Genomic DNA, 18596 nt, shown 5'->3' on the forward strand with positions numbered 1-18596 from the left:
AGCTGTGGTTGCAAGAAGATTTGCGCTCCACTATAAGTCTATGGGAGAATAGTTTTCTGACTTGACCTCAGTAAACACTTTCCTGTTGAGTTTATGGGCTTAGTCAGTCATTGTGGGTCATATTGAATAAAAACTGAAATTTGTTTTCTAAATCTTTGTCATGATAGGTTTCAAAACGGAGGATTATCTTATTAACAACTGGTTAGCTAATGAGCCAACTGTTTACAATGAGACCTTTAGAAATGATTGGATGATGTCACGGTAGATGCGTCTGCTTGTTATACCATCTGTGATTTTAAATTAGCATAACAGGTCCCCTTTAAAACGATTAGTAGTGTTTTTAACAGAGACACAGTCAAAGCTACACATTAGGCTGATTTATCGCCACAAACTGCAGCTTTAAAGAGTCGTGAAAACCTTGCACTTGATAGGATGATGGAGCAACATCAGATGCACAAGGAGAGGGAGCGACGGACGTCAGGATCAGGTGAGGTTTAGACAAACACACCCACACCCTCATATATAAACATGCACTCTTTCTGACACTCGCGCTCACACTCACACACTAACAGGAAGCTCTAGAGACCAAAATGAATGGAAGGGTTTGTATTCACCTAGCTACACAAACATTTTACTGACTCTGGCTGTCAGTAAACAAACTGTTTGCCCCGCTTTTTGTTTTTTTGTTTTTTTTGTTTTTTTCCATTACATGATGGACGTTATCGCCATTTAGTCAGGCAAAGCACACTTTACTTTCCCAGAGCAAACAAGTGATTTCATCATTAATACATAGCAGAGATTCCATGCTAGCAGGTCCTAGAGGTAAATAGGCTTCCCCAGTGTGGTTTGTGTTAGTGTTTCCCCCCTTAGTTTCAACCACGACTCCCCAGTCTGTATGCCCTTATGCTTTTTTGAACCCATGCACACATATAAATGTTCAAGTCTGCCTGTTAAATATCCATACAGACTTAAACATCCTCCTTTTGTCCCTGCCGCCACCGGCAATATCAGTGCTCCCCTGCCCCTGCAACATGCTCTACTGCCATCTCTTTCTTCCAGCTACTGTTGGGGGGGGGAAATGCCATATGCTTTCCGATCATGGCTCAGTCATGTTGCATTCTGCTGCTTGTTCTTTTTACAATATTTTGATTCTTTCTTATTTGCTATTGGCTTCTGTTTTTTGGACTGCTCCTGATTTTCTCATCATTACTTGCTTGGTTGCTCAGTTGGTTGCTTTTCATTCTTCTCACGTTTATCTCTTTTCTGTTTTCCTTTGTTTGTTGCCCTCCTTCGTCTGCATCTCCTCCTCTTCCTCCTCCTCTCTCTCTCTCCTCTCTCTGTCTTTCTCTCTCTGCCCGTCACAGTCGTTTCCACTCTCCAATATAAAGTGTCCACCCCTCCCATCCACCCAGACACTCCTCCCGAGTACAGACATTACAGAGCTAGCACACTGCCACCCTCCTACGTCCGCGTGGCATCCTCCTCTCCTCCCACCTCCGCCTCCATGTCTCCCTCTCAGGAGAAGGAGGCGGGAGCCGCTAGGGACAAGGCCCAGCTCTCCTCCCAGCTCTCCACCTCGCTCGCATCAGCCTTTTCCCCAGTCCAGGCAGGAGTGACCACCCAGGGCCGACAGGTCCGTCAGATCCCCCTATCTCCACCCACCGCAGCCCGCCACCTTCACCTTCAACAGCAACAACAGCAACAAGACACCATGCTGCCCCCTAAACACGGCACCTGGTCTGCTTCACACTTGCAGCAAATGTACGCCCAGTTTCCCCAGTCCTCGTCCCCCCCAGTAATGATGGCCATGCCGGTGAAGCAGGGTTTGCCCCCGCAGCCGGTCCTCCCGGTGGCTCACCCCCTCCCACCTGTAAGCACTAGGATGAAGCCCCCACCTTTCGATCCCAATACCGTTACAACCCCTCACCAATACCCTCAGCACCACCCACACCCTCACTCCAACGGCCAGCCAGACGATTCCTACTCCCCTCATTCTCAGCACCTGCCACTCACACCACAGTACTGCGAGGCCATCCCACTGCCCCCTCTCACAAGTCAGACACCCCCAGGCCCTCCCCCCAGCCACCAGCCCCAGTACCCATCCACTTTCCACCCACAGCAGCAGCAACAACAACAGCATCAGCAGCAGCAGGTGTACCACCAGCAGGCCCAGCCCCCTACCACCACCACCACCTCTTCCTCCTCCTCCTCGCCCCCCTCTTACACTGCCATGTCTGACGGGGGCTCGCCCAAGAAGACCCCCTCCCCTGTCCCCCAGCCAACCCCCATGACCAGCAGCAGTAAGTATGAGGAGGAGAGCGGAGGAGGTAGTCCCTCAGCAGAGGGACATGTTTACATAGTGTGTGTAAATAGTGTATGTGTATGTGTGTGTGTAGAATAGGTTGTTAAATGCACCACACCTGCACTGTTAGACAAGAACATGAAAAATATATGTGTGGTATCAGCAGTTAAAGCCCAAACACACCCAGAGGTCCACCCACAGTTTTCTCACAGGGTGTCATCAGACTACTTCTCAGGATTGCTAGGGTGTGAACGTAGTCTGCTTAATCTGTGTAAAGCTGTCCCACTTACAGGGCGAGACGTGCAGTGCTGTCCAGTCGTTTTAGGCACTAAAAGTAAAGAGAAGATATTTTAATATGACACGGATTCATCCATTTAGAAAACAAAACAAAACGTCACCTTCTGCCTTTAAAACAACCAAGTTCTCCTTTCGCACTCTCACACATTTTCACTGTGCTTGGCAGGAATGTTTTCAAATCTTGCATAACTCTCCGCACTCCTTCTGCCATTATAAGCTCTCTCGGTTGCTTCAGCCTCTTTATTCCCGACTCACAGCGATCCGCTCCACAGTATGTTTAGGATTGATGTCATTCTAACCGAACAAATTCCCTGTTGGTATCTAATAACACATGACAATGAGTCATGTGTTATTAGTGCTATTGGTTTTATGACAGTGTAATTCCCAGGAGAACTTCAACCAACTTCCGTCTCACCAGGTATATAATCAAGCAGAAATGTAATATACTTGTGTAGGTGTGCAGAGCCTTTAAGACAAACATTTACGCGCCTCTTTTTATAAATATACATATTTCCGTCAATGTAGCTCAATGCAGCAGAACAATAGGCCTTTGCTGCTGACAATTTCTTCAAGATTCCCAGCAAATCATGCTTCACACAGTTACAGCGCACAACCCTAAAATTGAAGAAACACAGGAATTCAGGATTGTATTGACAAGTCAGTGGACCTGAAGTCGTTCCTGCTGTGCAGGTTTTTCACTTTGCCTGACTTGACTATCTGCCGTTATCGAACAAAATACATTTGAAGCTACTGTCAGATCTTTGGTTTTATTGCTGGTCCTGGAATTATTCAAAGCCTGTAGGAAAATTTAAAGCATACCTCTATCATCAGCTGGCTTTCACATAACCTTCCCACAAAATATATATATATATATATATATATATATATATATATATATATATATATATATATATATATATATATATATATATATAGATATAGATATATATATATATATGTCAGGCCCCCAACCTTTAATCAGGATTTAATCTTACTCCTCCCAAGTGTTCTCATCTCTGCACGTAACCCATCTCTGCTTTCTATTGCACCTCCTTCAGCCGCAGCTCCAGCACCTATGGCTGGTCCTCCAGCCCCACCACCACCACCTGGTCCACCACCCCCAATGGCCGTGCCGCCACCCATGCCCCCTCCATTACCCGCTGGTGGAGGGCCTCCTGGTGGCCCACCTGGGGTCCAACACCAACCCTCAGGACTGGCTGCGGCACTGGCTGGAGCCAAGCTACGTAAAGTGAATAGGGTGAGCCTCCCTGCTTTAGTCTGAGGAGGTTCAGACTAAAGCAAGGGAATGTTATTAGCATATTTTAGGCAGAAAGGTTCCACCTACCCCCACGGGAGAAAAAAAGGAAACCTTTTTGTAATGTGTCTGTGTTTAGGATGAGAGCAGCCCTCCTGGTTCTAGTGGCAAAAGTGACTCCAACCGGTCTAGCGGTGGCAGTGGCGGCGGAGGGGAGGGACTGATGCAGGAGATGAATGCCTTACTAGCACGCAGGTCAAACAACTTTCTAAACACACACAAACTTTTTACCCCTTCACCTGTCAGATCATGCAGTGACACAGAAACCTGTTCCGTTAGCCTTTTTGTTTTCCTTACAGTAAATATCTATCGAAAAAAATGTTTCTGGGTTCGTATCATATCCGTGTCACAATCTATTCATACTAGTTTCTGAATTCTCACTGAAAGCTCACTCTTTTTACACAGTTTCCTCATTCCCTTTTCTCTTTTAGACGAAAAGCTTCTGAGAAACCTGATGAAGTAAGTTTTGTGCTTAAAGATATAGCTCAACATTTTTGGGAATTTCCCTTATTTTCTTTATCATCGAGAGCTGGTAGAAAAGATACCAGTTTCAATTCATTCTTTTAAATGTGAGACTCAAGCCTAGAGAGATATCCAACCTTTGAAAAACAGATGATAACAGCTAAACTAACAAGTTATTGACAGATCTTATGTTTAGCATAGAGATTACAGACCTGATATAAAACATGGACCTCGCCACAGTTACCTGGACTTATATTTTTAGCACTGTAATTGTTGTTGCTTATTTTTTTTGGAGCCAGAAGTTATCATTTTTGGATCAACGATTGGAGTCAAACTGGGAAATTGCATGCATAAAGTTTATCTGTGCATCACATGGCCATGGATGGCTTCTCAGTGCTTGGAGCTAAGTAGCATATAAATAGAATAGCAAAGATTCACTCACCAAAACTTCAACACTGTCTTATCTGATGATTAGATCATTTACACTAAAAAGCCCCAACACTTGTCACTTGTCAGTCAGCACATTCATGCCCTTAGTAACGCATGACTTAAAGGCGCAATCCAGTTCAGCTGATGAGTTATGAAAGAAACTCATCCCCCACACACTAAAGGGATAAATAAGCTGTGGAGAACAGGGTGTAAACACGACTTCTAAAGGTCTAAATCTGAGCATTTTAACATGGGACTGACTCAGTGTTAGCACTGGTCTCAAGCGACCAGTCCAGGAATTGTAGTTTTTGTGTCATGAACTAGCTGTGTGGAGGCAGATGAGGACCCAAATGTAAAACTCACAGAGACAGGAACTGAACTCAAAATCACTGCTTTATTGCAGGCCTTACAACGAAACAGAACTAAACTGGGAATACTAACAGAAGACCGAGGGAACACAGAAAGACACACAGGTTCAGGGAGGAGACATTGACAACGCGACCCTGAACTGAGGGAGACATGCACATAAACACACAGAGGGTTAACGAGGGAAGTGGGAGCACACGGGGAACACCGCTGACACAGATAATCGGAACGAGACAGGCCAAGTAGACAGGCCAACATGGCCCAGGACCATGACATTTTGGCATTTTGCTGGCATGATTGGTATCAGTGTTTAAATAAAGCTCTAGAAGCGTGACTAGGATATTTTCCAAAATGTGCATTGTTTTAAGGATGTTTTTAAAATATTTCAGAGATGTATGAAATTACTTACGGTTATTAACAATACTCAATGTCTGATAATCAATATCTGTCTCTCCTTGAAGGATGACTCAGGTGGTCGGGGATCAGGTCAGCAGAACTCAACAGGTATTAACACTGATGCTTTATCGGCTTTATCTGCACATATTTCAGTATATTTTAGTCCGTGGCGTAGCCCCGTTATCTGATTGTAAGTATTTTACTCTGCAAGATGCTGTGAAGAGGCCATGGGAGCGATCCAACTCTGCAGAAAAGTCCTCACTGGTGTCCAGGTCTGTAGATAAGAGGAGGAGCAGGAGGAGCAATGTTCTGAATATGAAATGGATATCAAACCTCTAGCATTACCCACAGGGATTTAGGCATAAATTTGTTTCACTGGAGCAACAGTGAAGTGTTGAAAATTCACTTTTATCAATGCAAATGATAAAAATATGTAGCCTGTTCTACTTCACTGTCCACTGTGTTTTTAGTCACTTCACCCATTTGCCTTTCAGAGTAAGGCCCATCGGCAGCACTAGTGAAGCAGACACAGAGTTTGACAGGATGAAACAGGTTGGTTTAACTTCCCATGTAGCATAAAGCGCATTATGGGTTCACCCTGCGAAACTGAAATGAGACTCACGAGCTTGTTTACTGCCCCGCAGGAGATTTTGGACGAAGTCGTGCGCGAGTTGCATAAAGTGAAAGACGAGATCATTAACGGTAAGCAGCAGCCGTCCTTGTGAAGTTAAACAGCAGTGTAGCCTTTTTTTTTCTTAAATTGTTTTTTTTATTTTCTCTCAGCCATCAGACAAGAAATTGGCAGAATCAGTACATCCTAATCTCATCCGAGCGTACAGATGGAAGAGGAGGAGCAGGAGGAGGAGAGCGACGGAGGAGCTGGAGGAGGACGGACACGCAGATGCACAGACGCGAGGACCAGGGAATGTTCTCTCAATGTTTCTGTGACCTCATAGACGCCATCGTTCGAGTTGCAGAGACGTTGTGGCAACATTTAAGTCTGCTGGACAGCAACAATAAAAAGAAGAAACAGAGACAAGAGAGCGCGGATTAACGAGAGGGACGAGCAGAAGAAATGTGGGGATGGATTAAAGGAAGACTGACGTACAGGTTGAACTCAAACAGAGGTTGACAGATGGACTAAAAGAAGAAGTGAGGAAAAGAAGGACGTTCGTGCTGAGTTTTGGTGTTGTGGTCCTCTCTGTGCACCTAGACTCAGTCAGCCCAGTGTTGCAACTCTTTGTTTGCCGTTCAGTCCAAGTCTTAAGAAGAAAATATTTTTGTTTTCTAAGTTTTTACTGTTTTATTATTTAAAAAATGTGGTGATAATGATGATGATGCTGTTGATGACAATGAGTATTTTATTGATATTCTAGAGGGAGAAAGGAATCTTGCACACCCTACGTCAGCCTTTTATATTTTCTATTGTTTTTGTTTAGTTTATCCCTAACTCGTTGACGATAACAAGCACAATATGGGCACAGTGGCTCCGCATACCCACCTGCCCTCAACTGGCATATTTAAAAAAGAAAGAAAGAAAAAAAAGACTTTTTACGACCTTGCTCATACTGGCGTTGTGTATCTAACCTTTAAGAAAAAAATAGCTTAAACCACTTGAATTACCTTAATTTCCACCATATTTAAAGGCATAACAATTTTTTTTGTTTTTAGCAATGAATCAGACAACACACAAAAAGTCTGCTCTGCAACTCCAGTGTGACCGAGGTTTCTCTGTAACTGTTCGGACGTGCGAGATCACTGAAACTCGGGGATCATTCACAAAAAACAGGCCGATAACTTTAAATGTGCCACCTGGTTTTACCTAGGTATAAAAAAAAAAATGTAGTATTATATATATTAGTCACCCTATGCTTTGTGAACCCCACCCCCCACCAAGTATGCATGAATACCCCATCTCTATGAATAAGTTTATTTGGTTTGGGGACAAAAAAAAAAAAAAAGACACACACATGCAAAAATCTATATAAACGGTGGTACATTTACTATAGTGGTTTGTTTCTATGAACGTTCCCTTTCTACAAGATGTTAACCTTGATGATGGTAGCAATGTGGGGAGAAAAAAAAAGTGAAGAGGATTGGTTGCTCTGGCAATATGCAAACCTAGCTAAGTGCAAGAGATGAAAAGTAGGCCTTTGTGATGGTAGCTAAATGTGTATTTGCAGGAAGGCTTTGGATGAATATCAGTTGTTGCATTCTGTTCACTCTGTCCGCTCTCAACTACGTTCTCATTTAAAAAGCTGGAAGTAAATTCATTCATTCAAAAAAAAAAAAAAAATTGTCAGCTACACAGTATCCTGCTCACTGTGTGTGCGTGTGTGTGTGCGTGTGTGTGTGTGTGTGTGTGTGTGTGTGTGTGTGTGTGTGTGTGTGTGTGTGTCTCACTATCTTCGAGTTTGTCTTAAGCTTGAAGGCATATTTTTCTTCGGATACCACAGTGACAAAAGCATTAACACACTCAGGAATGCAGAGTTTCTCCTTATAAAGACTTTTTATGTAGTGCATTTTTTTAAATAGAACTTTTATAAACAAGATAATGCTTAAGACTGAATATACATTAGGTTGAACAGTCAGTGGGTGGACAAAACAACACAAACCCTGCATAAAAACAGTAGCCATGCTTGTAATTTACCGTTTGTGGTGGCTTGTGATTCTTGTAGATGCTTTCTTTTTCACCCCTGTGCTTCTTGTCATTTCACACGCTGGTATTTTATTCTAAGGATAAGCGGACGCGACTGGATGGATGGATGGTATTTTATTCTTTATACCAGTTAGTGTGTCACTAGAAAATAATTTAAAATGGCAAACACTAAATCCAAAAACAGAAAAGCTGTATGATCAAAGAGTGGTCATAAGAGGCTCCTTAGCAACACCGATGTAAATGAATACTTCATGAACATGTGTTCAACCTGAAGAAACACCAGTATGGTCATTTAACAAGCCTAACACTCTGAGATAAAATCCTTGTACGGCGATGCAGCTGCAACCAAGCAGAACGAGGCATCACAGAAGAAAAGGCTCCTCTTACTGGAAGGTAAGTTTCAATGCTTATTTTCCACTTCAGCATTGTTCTGCATGACGGATGTGCAGCTGCTAATCTAAGCGATTGTGCTTCTGCAGAAACTCTCACGAGGCTTGACGAACGCTTACAATCAGGAAAACTAAACGGCATGGGGTAGTGACATCTCCATAAAACCACATGAGAATGTATGTGACCTTTATCCCGAAGTTATGGCTTTATGTCGCCTTCAGTCACAGATAAGAAAAAATTTACCTTCTTTTTTTCCGCAATTCTTCTTTGTGCTTTCTGGGTACAAGTAGATTTCCACATTGCACAATGACACTGGCTGTCTTTTTATAGCAGGAATAAATAACATCCAGTCATATGAGGTGAAATCTCATTTGTGTAAAATATGCAGCTGAAATGTGCACATTGCCTTATAGTAACACGAGTGCAGCACTGATTAGATAACAATGTCAAACATGTTATTGGGCTTACGTATGGTAACATCCACACTATGCAACAAAACTAGACTTTCTGTTGTGGTTAGCCGACGTCTGACAACTACAATTCACATTCTTGCTTAGCAGATCAATCAATCAATCGGAGATCTATTCCTGTTTGCTCAGCTTGTACTCCCGTTTGATTCTGGAATAGGGCCCGATGCTGTCGTCAAACACAAAGTCCCACAATACACGGCTCCAGGAAGTGTGTTGAGGCAGGGAGTCGTAATACTCGGCTGCGATTTCCTTGACCTGCCAGTTAAAAAAAAAAAAAAACAGAAGTTAAAAATGAAAGAGAAGAAATATCAGTGAGAAAGAAGGTGGTGTAGAAAGAGTAAATATTGCAAATGGTGAGTGTAAAGCCTGCATCTGAAGTGCAGAGTTAATGTGTTTAGGATTTGAGGGCTTTTATTTATTCGACCTAATTCGACATGACTGTATTTGACTAGAACAAGTGCAAACAGAACAGCATATTGTATGATATTACACAAAACAGTACGTCGGGGTGAATGCAGCTCGACATATCCTGACTGAAATGTTTTACTAGACAATGAAAAGGGGGGCGTGAACGGGGGTTAAAATGTAACTAAACAAAATAGATTTTTAAAGAGTTCTTTAAACTCGTGGTCAACAAACCTAAAGGCAGTTAACTTGTATTAAGTGCCAACACTGTCCTGATAGAGGCGGCAGTTAATCATTTAAAAAACCTGCCCATTAAGCTCATAAATACTTGCAGTTAATGGGAAAAAGAAATTAGATTTTTGGCATTTCCCAGTGTCTGTTGTATTTAGGTTCTAAAAGTCAGGAGAGGCCCATATCATCTGTCCACAGTATTCAGTGATATAACTGTGCTCATTTTTCTACGCTCAGTACATTCAAGTCCAAAGTTATACTGTTATAAATCTATTTCTAACAGTAATATGTTCTCACCTGAGGTAGTTTACTGCCGGGTATGCTGGGAAAGTCGTGGTGCTCCATGTGATACCCAACATTGAAGGTAATCAAGTTCAACGCTCCATAGTAGGAATATGTCTCATGTCCTTTAAGGAACATGTAGTGCTCAGCTATGAAATGTCCAGAGATCGGATGCAGTCCCATACCCAAGATAGATCCCGCAATGAGGTAAACGATGGGCTTCACCCCCCATAAATAGTAGATAATTAGGTCTACTACAAGCTGAACCATTGCATTCTGGATCTCAAGCCGACCGACTGGCTTTGGGTTGACCACTAATGGGCGCAGGGCGTAGAATAATGGCTGGAGGAAGAGCCAGAGGATCTTCCTGGCTGGGGTGCAGAAGAACCATCCCTCAAAGTCTGTAGGTATGTCAACATCAAGCTGGTCCCCTCCAAGATACCGGTGGTGGTCGATGTGGTACTTTTTGAAGGCGGCAGAGTAGGGCAGCCCGATGGGTAGGTTGGCCCACATGGCGAACCAGCGGTTCCACTTCGCCAGCTTGTTACCAAAAGCCACGTTGTGGGAGATGTCGTGGATAGCCAGAGTCAGGGAGTGATTAATACAGCCTCCAAATGCATAGGCCCAGAAGAAGATCCATTTCCAGGAGAGGTCCTGGACCAGGAAGCAGGCCAGGAATTGGGTCAGGACCATGCCCGATACCACCCACTTCAACTGGGGGTCTGGACCCATCAGAGACTTGATCTGTGGATATTTGGCTGAGGAGAGAAGCAAGAAAAAAAGAGGGATGGAAAAGAGCAAAGGCAGGAGTAATGCGATTGTTGAAAAAGAAAGAAATCGCAGGAGTGGCAGAGGACATGTGAGGAAAGGGAATAATAGATTAAAGGAAGCAGTGAAGAAAATGAGGATAAAAGAAATGAATTAATTATTTTTTCTGAAACAGTGACTTGCACAGCATATGTTTCACAGTAATTTTCCTAAGGTTGCTCTCAGCAAACAAGCTGTGAGGTAGCTGCCCTTCTCTTGGGAAAACCATGCTGAGAAAAGTCAGCTTTAATTGGCAGAGGTGTTGTTTTGCTGCAGGAAATGAAACTCAGGGAGAAACAAAAGAGCATTTGAAAAATCATTCTTTTTTTTCTTTTTCTTTTTTTAAAAAAAAAAGACTTTTACAATTAAAAAAATTTAAATAATTAGGTCATACAGGTTCTGATTTGTTGCACTGGCCCCACCTTATGGGAACAGCAAAGAAATTTGGGCAGGTAAGTGAAAAAGCTTTGTGCCAAGTGATTCGGCTACTAAGACTTTACAATCACACCATACAGAGCATATCCTATCATGCATTACATCAAAGTTAGCCACACACCATTGCGGGATGTTGCATGCAAATCTGACCTACTTCCTTAGTTTCAGGTTGTGTAATGTCTCTATGCAAAACTTTCTTACCTTGGTGACTAATAGATTAAAGATACTGGGGCTGGGTCCCCGTGACCGTTTCATATTTTGATAGTCTCCTCTACGGACCAAATCCCCTTTATTCTACGAATGTTTACCCAACAAGAATTCCCTGTTGCTTCCCTGCAGTCTCCCATTGTGAAACAATCATTCATCAACATACAAGCATTACATCAGCATTAGTATTGCTTTCAAATCTGTGGCTCAATGTGAGCTCACCTCCAGAGCGTCCTTCCCTTTTTCCTAATTAAAGCCGTTTATGGACCATAAATTTTCAGATGCTGTCACAGCCTGCCTCCAGGGTATGAAGTTAAATCAATGACCAGGCATCATAAAACTCCAGTAATAACTTCTTAATGTGCCCATGCAGAACACATGTTGTAAAGCCATTAGAGAATTTTGACTTCATCATGTCAAACAAGAAAGGCCTTTCATTTGCCTTACTGTTAGATCATTTTCCAGCATAGAGTATCAGCCAAAATTAATTCACACATTATTCTGTTCAACATGTGGTGGTTGATCACATGTGTGGTCTCATAAGCATCTGTAATGGCAGGTACTGCTGTCCTTTGAATGTGCAGTATAATGTTAAGTTTATGGCCTGTGAGTCCCGCCTGAACCTTCAGTCTGCAGACGTGGAAAAAAAAAGCCATTTAATTTATTAAACTGTTCAAAAGGTGCCCCTTCCATCAAATGGTAAAGTAAAAGGATCTGAAGCACAATTACCTCTAACACATTTCTCCACCACATCCCTGTCCCCTCAGAGCAGAGGACAATAAACAGTTTAATAATTTAGGATTTTGTAGTGTCAAGAAACCCACCACCTACTAGGTGTGTCTTTCACACCCAAGTAAGCATGCAAATACTGGGTAAAGCCAAGATTAAATACACTTCAGCAGCAGAGCTTTTAAAATGGATCAAATGACGGATCAGATAACCTATTAGTTTGTGATACATATTTTATAGGCAAGGGAAAAATAAAAAGAAATAAAATGGAAACTCCAAACAGTTTGGATACATTCTGTTGGCTCATTCGTGTCATGATTAAAGGATTTCCCAGGAACCTGTAAAACCTTTCTTATCATTTAAGGAGTAGCATTCAGAGTGTGACAGTCATGATTTGGAAAAGTGAACTGTCACTACATTCCTATTATTTCACAAGTTAGGGGGTTTCGAAAAAAAGAAATGTTGAAGTGAATTAAATGTGTCACTATCACGAGCTTGAAACATGCTAATCCTCTTTCATAACCCGTGTTTCCTTTTAAGAAATAACTGACTTTAGTTTTAAAACCGCAATCAAAAGTAAACATGAAGACTGCAACATCAGATTTGAAATTCCACTCACAGCACGCTGTACTCGTATTTATTTAATTGTTCGTTTGCATTGATTTTAACTGGAGTACACTCCAGGTACACGCTATACCTTCGCCAATAAATACACGGATTTAAAGTAATAAGTAAATCGATCTCGTCGCACCTAAAACAGTACAAGTATGCGTAACTTCAAGTACAAGTAATAAAACTATGTGTTTATCATGAGCGGCATGTTCGTTTCTACGTTTTCACTGCATCCACTGTGAGCTGATAGCTCGTTAAGCAACTGCTTGTAAACAGGTTTAACCGGCTACAGTTTTATAAGTAGAGTATAGACAGGGAAAAAAAAAATTTGACCTCAACTGTTAACACGTTGACTTCTAAAGCGCAGTTTCTGGCGGATTTTAAAAAACAATCTGGACTTTTTTGGGTTGTTTTAAAAAAAAAAAATCTTCTGTCATTTCTTACCCAGAATTTCCTTTCTTCTTGAAGTGTGCGGCTGGTCAGTGTAGACCCATTCAAAGTCGCCTCTTCCACCTGTCTTCCCCATGGCTATCTACTCTGCGTGTGAGGCATCCGGCTCCGTGTCATCAAACCTTCGAAGTATCGGGACACACCCACCTTGACAGGTTGCAGACAGAAGGTTTAGGGTGTGGTCTCACGCCCCTCCTCCGAAAGTTGACGCAGGGCAAACCTGCTTGTGCACCTGCTGAAATGTATGCAACCCCGCAGCGAGTGTTTTCTGTCGTGGAGACTAGAAACCTTTTTTAATATGTTGTATTAAGGGGAGGTGGGACTGTAGTGGTACTACAGTAGGCATATACTCTCAAAGAATGAGTGAAGAATTTAACTGGAAAACACACACAGCTTACACACAGTTACATATTGTAACTGTCAAGGTCAGAATTTTTTGCTTTAAGGTTAGATATCAGTGTTTATGTGCTTCTTTTGTTACATTTCCAACTCATTTGTTTCCACTACACAAATTATCTGGCATGGAAAAAATAGCAAGCTTTCCCGCTTTTCAGTTATTTGCTGCTTTTTTGTTTGATGTATTTGTAAATTGAATATTTCTAAGTTTGATAAGAAAAACAAAAACAATAACTTGTCCCCTTTATTTAATTTATAAACTGGATCATCAAAAAACGCATTTTACTATATGATAAAAAAAACCCACAAACTGTGAACCCATAATGTATAATGATGTGTATGTTACAAATAAAGACATTCATAGAAGATGTGTATTATGCACATTTATATTTATTTCATAAAAATGTGTGTGTAATAATCTGTGAACTAAACATAATCTACCTGTCAGGGCACTTTTTCCTTGAATCTCGCGAGATTTCAGAACTGGAGCGTTGTGGCGGCGAGAATACACTAGTGAGACTGTGGAGTTGTTGTCGGAGAGAGCGAGAGGGGGGGCCGATAGAGAGTAGAGAGGAGGGAAGGCTAGAGTGTAAAATAAATAGCAATAGGAAGAAGCAATACACGAAAGTTATCATGGCATCGGGGGACACCCTGTACATAGAAACGGATGGCTCAGAAATGCCGGCCGAAATAGTTGAATTGCACGAAATCGAAGTAGAGACAATCGAGACCACAGTTGTTGGAGACGACGGTGAGCACCAGCCTATGATCGCCTTACAGCCTCTCGATACAGATGATCCGAACTCGATTCACCCGCACCAGGAGGTGATTTTGGTGCAGACGAGAGAAGAAGTGGTGGGTGAGGATGACTCCGAACTGCACACAGATGATGGTTTCGAGGACCAAATTCTTATCCCAGTGCCCGCCGTGGAGGAGGACTATATCGAACAGACTCTGGTTACTGTGGCCGGGAAAAGCTCGTCAACAGGCCGGATGAAGAAGGCTGGAAGCGGAAAGAAATCGGGCAAAAAGAGCTACCTGAGTGGGGGAGAAATGGGCAGAAAATGGGAACAGAAGCAGGTCCAGATAAAGACGTTGGAGGGGGAATTTTCAGTCACTATGTGGGCATCGGGTAAGTTAAGTGAATTCCTGCAAGCTGGCGCCTCGCTTTGTTCTCAGGATGTGTGTCGTGTGACTGGGCCCTGCTGGGGCCTTGTCCTCCGCCAAAGTAGGAAACATTCCCCAACTCCGAGCCACTTAAACTCCATTTGAAATGTTTTTGTTTTTATGGGAAGCCATGTTTTATGTGTCGATGGGCGCCGCCATATTTCCCCGGTCTAGAAAGTATGGCGGCCCGAAAAAATGGCGTTTATTTGGCCGACGAAGATGGCGGCGAGAGTGGGAGCGAGTGCAGCTAGCTCCGCTAGGCCGCTGTGGCGCAGTTCAGTTCAGCTCAGCGAAGTCGGTGGAGGTGGTGCATTCAGGAACCCCTCAAACATTACAGTTTTTCGTCTTTAGTCACGCGTTTTTAGTCACATGATTTTAAAAGTACAATAAACTATGTATTTTGTTTCGGAAACTGTATCATGTTTTTTAATTCTTTGCGTGAACCCTAAAAAGTGTGATTTTATCAGCTTGATATAGAAACTGGTTTTGAACTGGCTATTCAACACATGGAGAAAATGAAAATTGAGATGATTAAAAAAAAACACCGAGTTTTAATTTAAATTTTATTTGGAAAACATTTTTTGTAAACTTTGTGCAGCCAACCTCACCTTACTTGCGTTTCTACAGTGAATCGTTATGTATTTAACGCAAAATCTTTTAAATTTTCTGTTTTTCCTCACATTTTATGTTGAATAGACTGTCACACAAATGCACCATTCATACTGTTTGGAAAACTGTTTATAGTGTACTTTTGAGATTAAACCATTTGCAACTCAACAGAAATCACCTATTTAGCAACAACCGGATTTTCCGTAATATTTAAGTAGGAAATTAGTGAGGGCACATTGAGCTCAAAATGCACTGTTGTAGTTATGGATTTCTTTTAAAAACTGTTCCTCTATCTTTTAGATGACAAAAAGGACATAGACCACGAGGAGCAAATCACAGGAGAAAACTCTCCTCCAGATTATTCGGAATACATGACAGGGAAAAAGCTTCCTCCTGGAGGCATCCCAGGCATTGACCTGTCAGACCCCAAACAGCTGGCAGAGTTTGCAAGGTAAGTGGTGATAATGTTGAAACACATTGCAGCTTTCAAAACAAAACTGTATTGGCTCCATGAAAGACAGACAAGCAACACTGCTGAAAACTCTGCAGACCTGATAGATTAGATGCAGTTTTGCACACTCTAGTTTTGTTTTGTGTGAAGTGCAACATTGAGCATAAATGCAACTCCACTTTAACACATGTAAATGCATGCATTTACATGTGTTAAAATGCAAAAAAAAAAAATAGCACTGTATGCAAATAAATGCTATTTATCTGTTTTCTAATGCTAGTTTACATGCAGCTAGTTTACATGCAGCTACTTCCATTTCTGTTGCAGAATGAAGCCGAGAAAAGTAAAAGAAGATGACGCGCCCAGGACGATAGCCTGTCCACACAAAGTGCGTGTGCTCTGCATGTTGCAGCTCAGAAGTTTGCTGATTGCTGTGTATTTGTTATGACACCTCTTTTGAGAATATGCAAGTGTGTTATGCATTGGCATGCCATTATGTGCAAACAAGTTAAACTAACTGTGTTTCCTCTTCCCTGTCAGGGATGTACCAAGATGTTCAGGGACAACTCTGCAATGAGGAAACACTTGCACACCCACGGACCTCGGGTGCACGTCTGCGCAGAGTGCGGCAAAGCGTTTGTCGAGAGTTCGAAATTGAAGAGGCACCAACTCGTACACACGGGAGAGAAACCTTTCCAGGTGAGGTCTCACACGTGGCAGGCTATCAGTTATTTGGCTTTCTCAGACAGCCTGCAAATATTTACTTTGATTTAATAGTAGGACATAAAAATACTTATGGAAGTGTTTACCTTACTCGGCTGGGTTTGTGTGTTTTAAGAGTGGTTATATGCAAATTTTGCTATTTCATCATAAGGCTACTGAGCTAAGTTATACATGAGCTAAGTTGAGACATGAAGTAGCATTAACACTCTCTCTGTCTCTTTCCCAGTGCACATTTGAGGGCTGTGGCAAGCGGTTCTCCCTGGACTTTAACTTGCGCACACATGTGCGTATTCACACTGGAGACCGTCCGTATGTTTGCCCCTTTGATGGCTGCAACAAAAAATTTGCCCAGTCCACCAACCTGAAGTCTCACATCCTCACACACGCCAAAGCCAAAAATAACCAGTGAATGAGCCGCGCTTCAGACGAACGACAACACAAGGAAACACTGGAGGATTTGACCTGTATGTCCGCTCCTTCGACAGCCAAATGATCCCTTGGCCTGCTTTGTTGTGACATAAGAAGTCCCTTTGTGTTGCCTCTAGGGTAAAACGTTTAAACGGAAAAAGGCGTCTTCACAAACTTTTTGATACACAGAGGTTTTCAACAAGCAACTTGTGAGAACCCCAACCCCCTCAGGCCTCTTACCCTACTTTGGCTCTACCTGGATGGAACAACTTAACAGTTTCTTCTTGTGGAGATGTTATTTCATGGATCTGCACCCAAGAAACTTATTTATATCTTAAGACGAGCAGTTTAAAAAAAAAAAATGTTTTTGCAATATTCTTCAAATTTGCGTCAATCCTTAGCAATGACATATTTTCAATTTTGTACTTTTCCCCAAGTGTGCATATTGTACACTAATGAACAAAGCCCTTTTCAGACATGGGATCTGTGAAAGTAATGGTTTTCTGTCCTTCAAATGTAGGTCATTTTTATGTTTATGTTTTTCTCAAAGTTTTATTTAGACACACATGACAGTGATTGGCAGAGTCGCAGTACGCATGCAGTACTTGCCCTTCCTGGAAAAGCCTTGTTGACTCTGTGACAGCAGGTTTTCTCAGGATCGACTCTTTTCACTGTGTTTTTAGTTTCTTCTGTCATTGTCACTAAGAGCAGGTTGTGTGTATATGTGCTGCTCAGAGAGCTGCACACAGGCTCAGAGAAAGAGAGATGTCTCTTCTGTTTATTGAAAGAGGAATGTCTTTATCATAAATTAGAACCTGATTTTGGAGAGATTTGTATGTATTGCTGTTGAGGGCATTCCCTCATGAGTTCAGCTTCAAAGAAAAGTTTAAATGGAATCATGCACAGTCAAAATCACTCAGATGCTCCTCTCTTAATTTGACTGCATGCATTCAGATTTGTCTTGAAAAGTTAGAAGTAAACGTTTCCAGGTCCGACCTAACAAGATTGCCATTTAAGGATAAGTGAACATGCACTTGGGCAGGTGACGCATTCAGGTGCCCTCAAAATTAAAGAAAGGGATTGCATGTCTGAAAGGGGCTGTAGGCTCTGTGGTGATGTATGTAGTCAGATTGTCTCTGTAGCTCTTCTTCGAAGAGGTTTCGGTTTGTTTTACCTCCTCCCTTTCTTCCTCACGAGTGTGTTTCGAGGATGTGACTGGGTGGTCTCTGCATATTTTCATTTTCTACAACACAATATCCTGTAGATCATAGACATGTGATTTTCAATAGTAATCAGTGATTAAAATGTTTCCCCCTTGCACTACCAATGCAAAACGGTGTCATTTGTTCTCAGTTTGAAATCATTCTCAAATATTTTATACTTAATTTAAAAAACAAAACTAAAACCTCCATTGTCATATAACCGGGATACTTGTACATGTTTGATACTATAGAATAATAACAATGTAACAGGTTAACTTGTCGAAGTCTTTCACAGGGAATTACCGAACTTTGGTTTCCTCTTTCATTCAAATAGAAATAAATAAGTGGAACTTCTTTTTGTTTAATCCTTTTCCATAGTGCGTACACACAAATGGT

At 42.0% G+C, this 18596-nt stretch overlaps 3 protein-coding genes across 8 annotated transcripts in view; 2 read left to right on the plus strand and 1 right to left on the minus strand.

The window, feature by feature from the left end:
• Positions 1 to 6900, plus strand: part of evla (Enah/Vasp-like a) — a 38436-nt gene extending 31536 nt beyond the window's left edge. For 4 of the 6 annotated variants that reach the window (XM_085441875.1, XM_085441874.1, XM_085441878.1 and 1 more), the window contains 10 exons: positions 432 to 487; positions 1365 to 2300; positions 3658 to 3857; positions 3994 to 4109; positions 4346 to 4373; positions 5633 to 5675; positions 5779 to 5839; positions 6062 to 6119; positions 6212 to 6269; positions 6351 to 6900. In XM_085441875.1, coding sequence (XP_085298001.1) covers positions 432 to 487; positions 1365 to 2300; positions 3658 to 3857; positions 3994 to 4109; positions 4346 to 4373; positions 5633 to 5675; positions 5779 to 5839; positions 6062 to 6119; positions 6212 to 6269; positions 6351 to 6388 — 1594 coding nt within the window. In that variant the 3' untranslated portion in view covers positions 6389 to 6900. The remainder of the gene's footprint in view (positions 1 to 431; positions 488 to 1364; positions 2301 to 3657; positions 3858 to 3993; positions 4110 to 4345; positions 4374 to 5632; positions 5676 to 5778; positions 5840 to 6061; positions 6120 to 6211; positions 6270 to 6350) is intronic. The other 2 variants (XM_085441877.1, XM_085441879.1) reach the window with 1 other exon arrangement.
• A 1423-nt stretch (positions 6901 to 8323) lies between these two features.
• On the minus strand, positions 8324 to 13437 carry degs2 (delta(4)-desaturase, sphingolipid 2). Its single transcript, XM_085441884.1, has 3 exons — positions 13239 to 13437; positions 10020 to 10762; positions 8324 to 9341 (listed from the first exon to the last, which is right to left on the minus strand). The coding sequence occupies exons 1-3, from the start codon at positions 13318 to 13320 to the stop codon at positions 9198 to 9200; spliced, it is 969 nt and encodes a 322-aa protein (XP_085298010.1). The 5' UTR covers positions 13321 to 13437; the 3' UTR covers positions 8324 to 9197.
• A 716-nt stretch (positions 13438 to 14153) lies between these two features.
• Positions 14154 to 18321, plus strand: yy1a (YY1 transcription factor a). Its single transcript, XM_085441883.1, has 5 exons — positions 14154 to 14772; positions 15717 to 15867; positions 16195 to 16255; positions 16408 to 16566; positions 16817 to 18321. The coding sequence occupies exons 1-5, from the start codon at positions 14274 to 14276 to the stop codon at positions 16997 to 16999; spliced, it is 1053 nt and encodes a 350-aa protein (XP_085298009.1). The 5' UTR covers positions 14154 to 14273; the 3' UTR covers positions 17000 to 18321.
• The last annotated feature ends 275 nt before the right edge of the window (positions 18322 to 18596 follow it).

The sequence above is a fragment of the Copadichromis virginalis genome, linkage group LG19 (assembly GCF_057382275.1).
Source record: "Copadichromis virginalis isolate Kocher_CV1m ecotype Utaka linkage group LG19, C_Virginalis_male_GT1.1, whole genome shotgun sequence".
NCBI lineage: Eukaryota > Metazoa > Chordata > Actinopteri > Cichliformes > Cichlidae > Copadichromis > Copadichromis virginalis.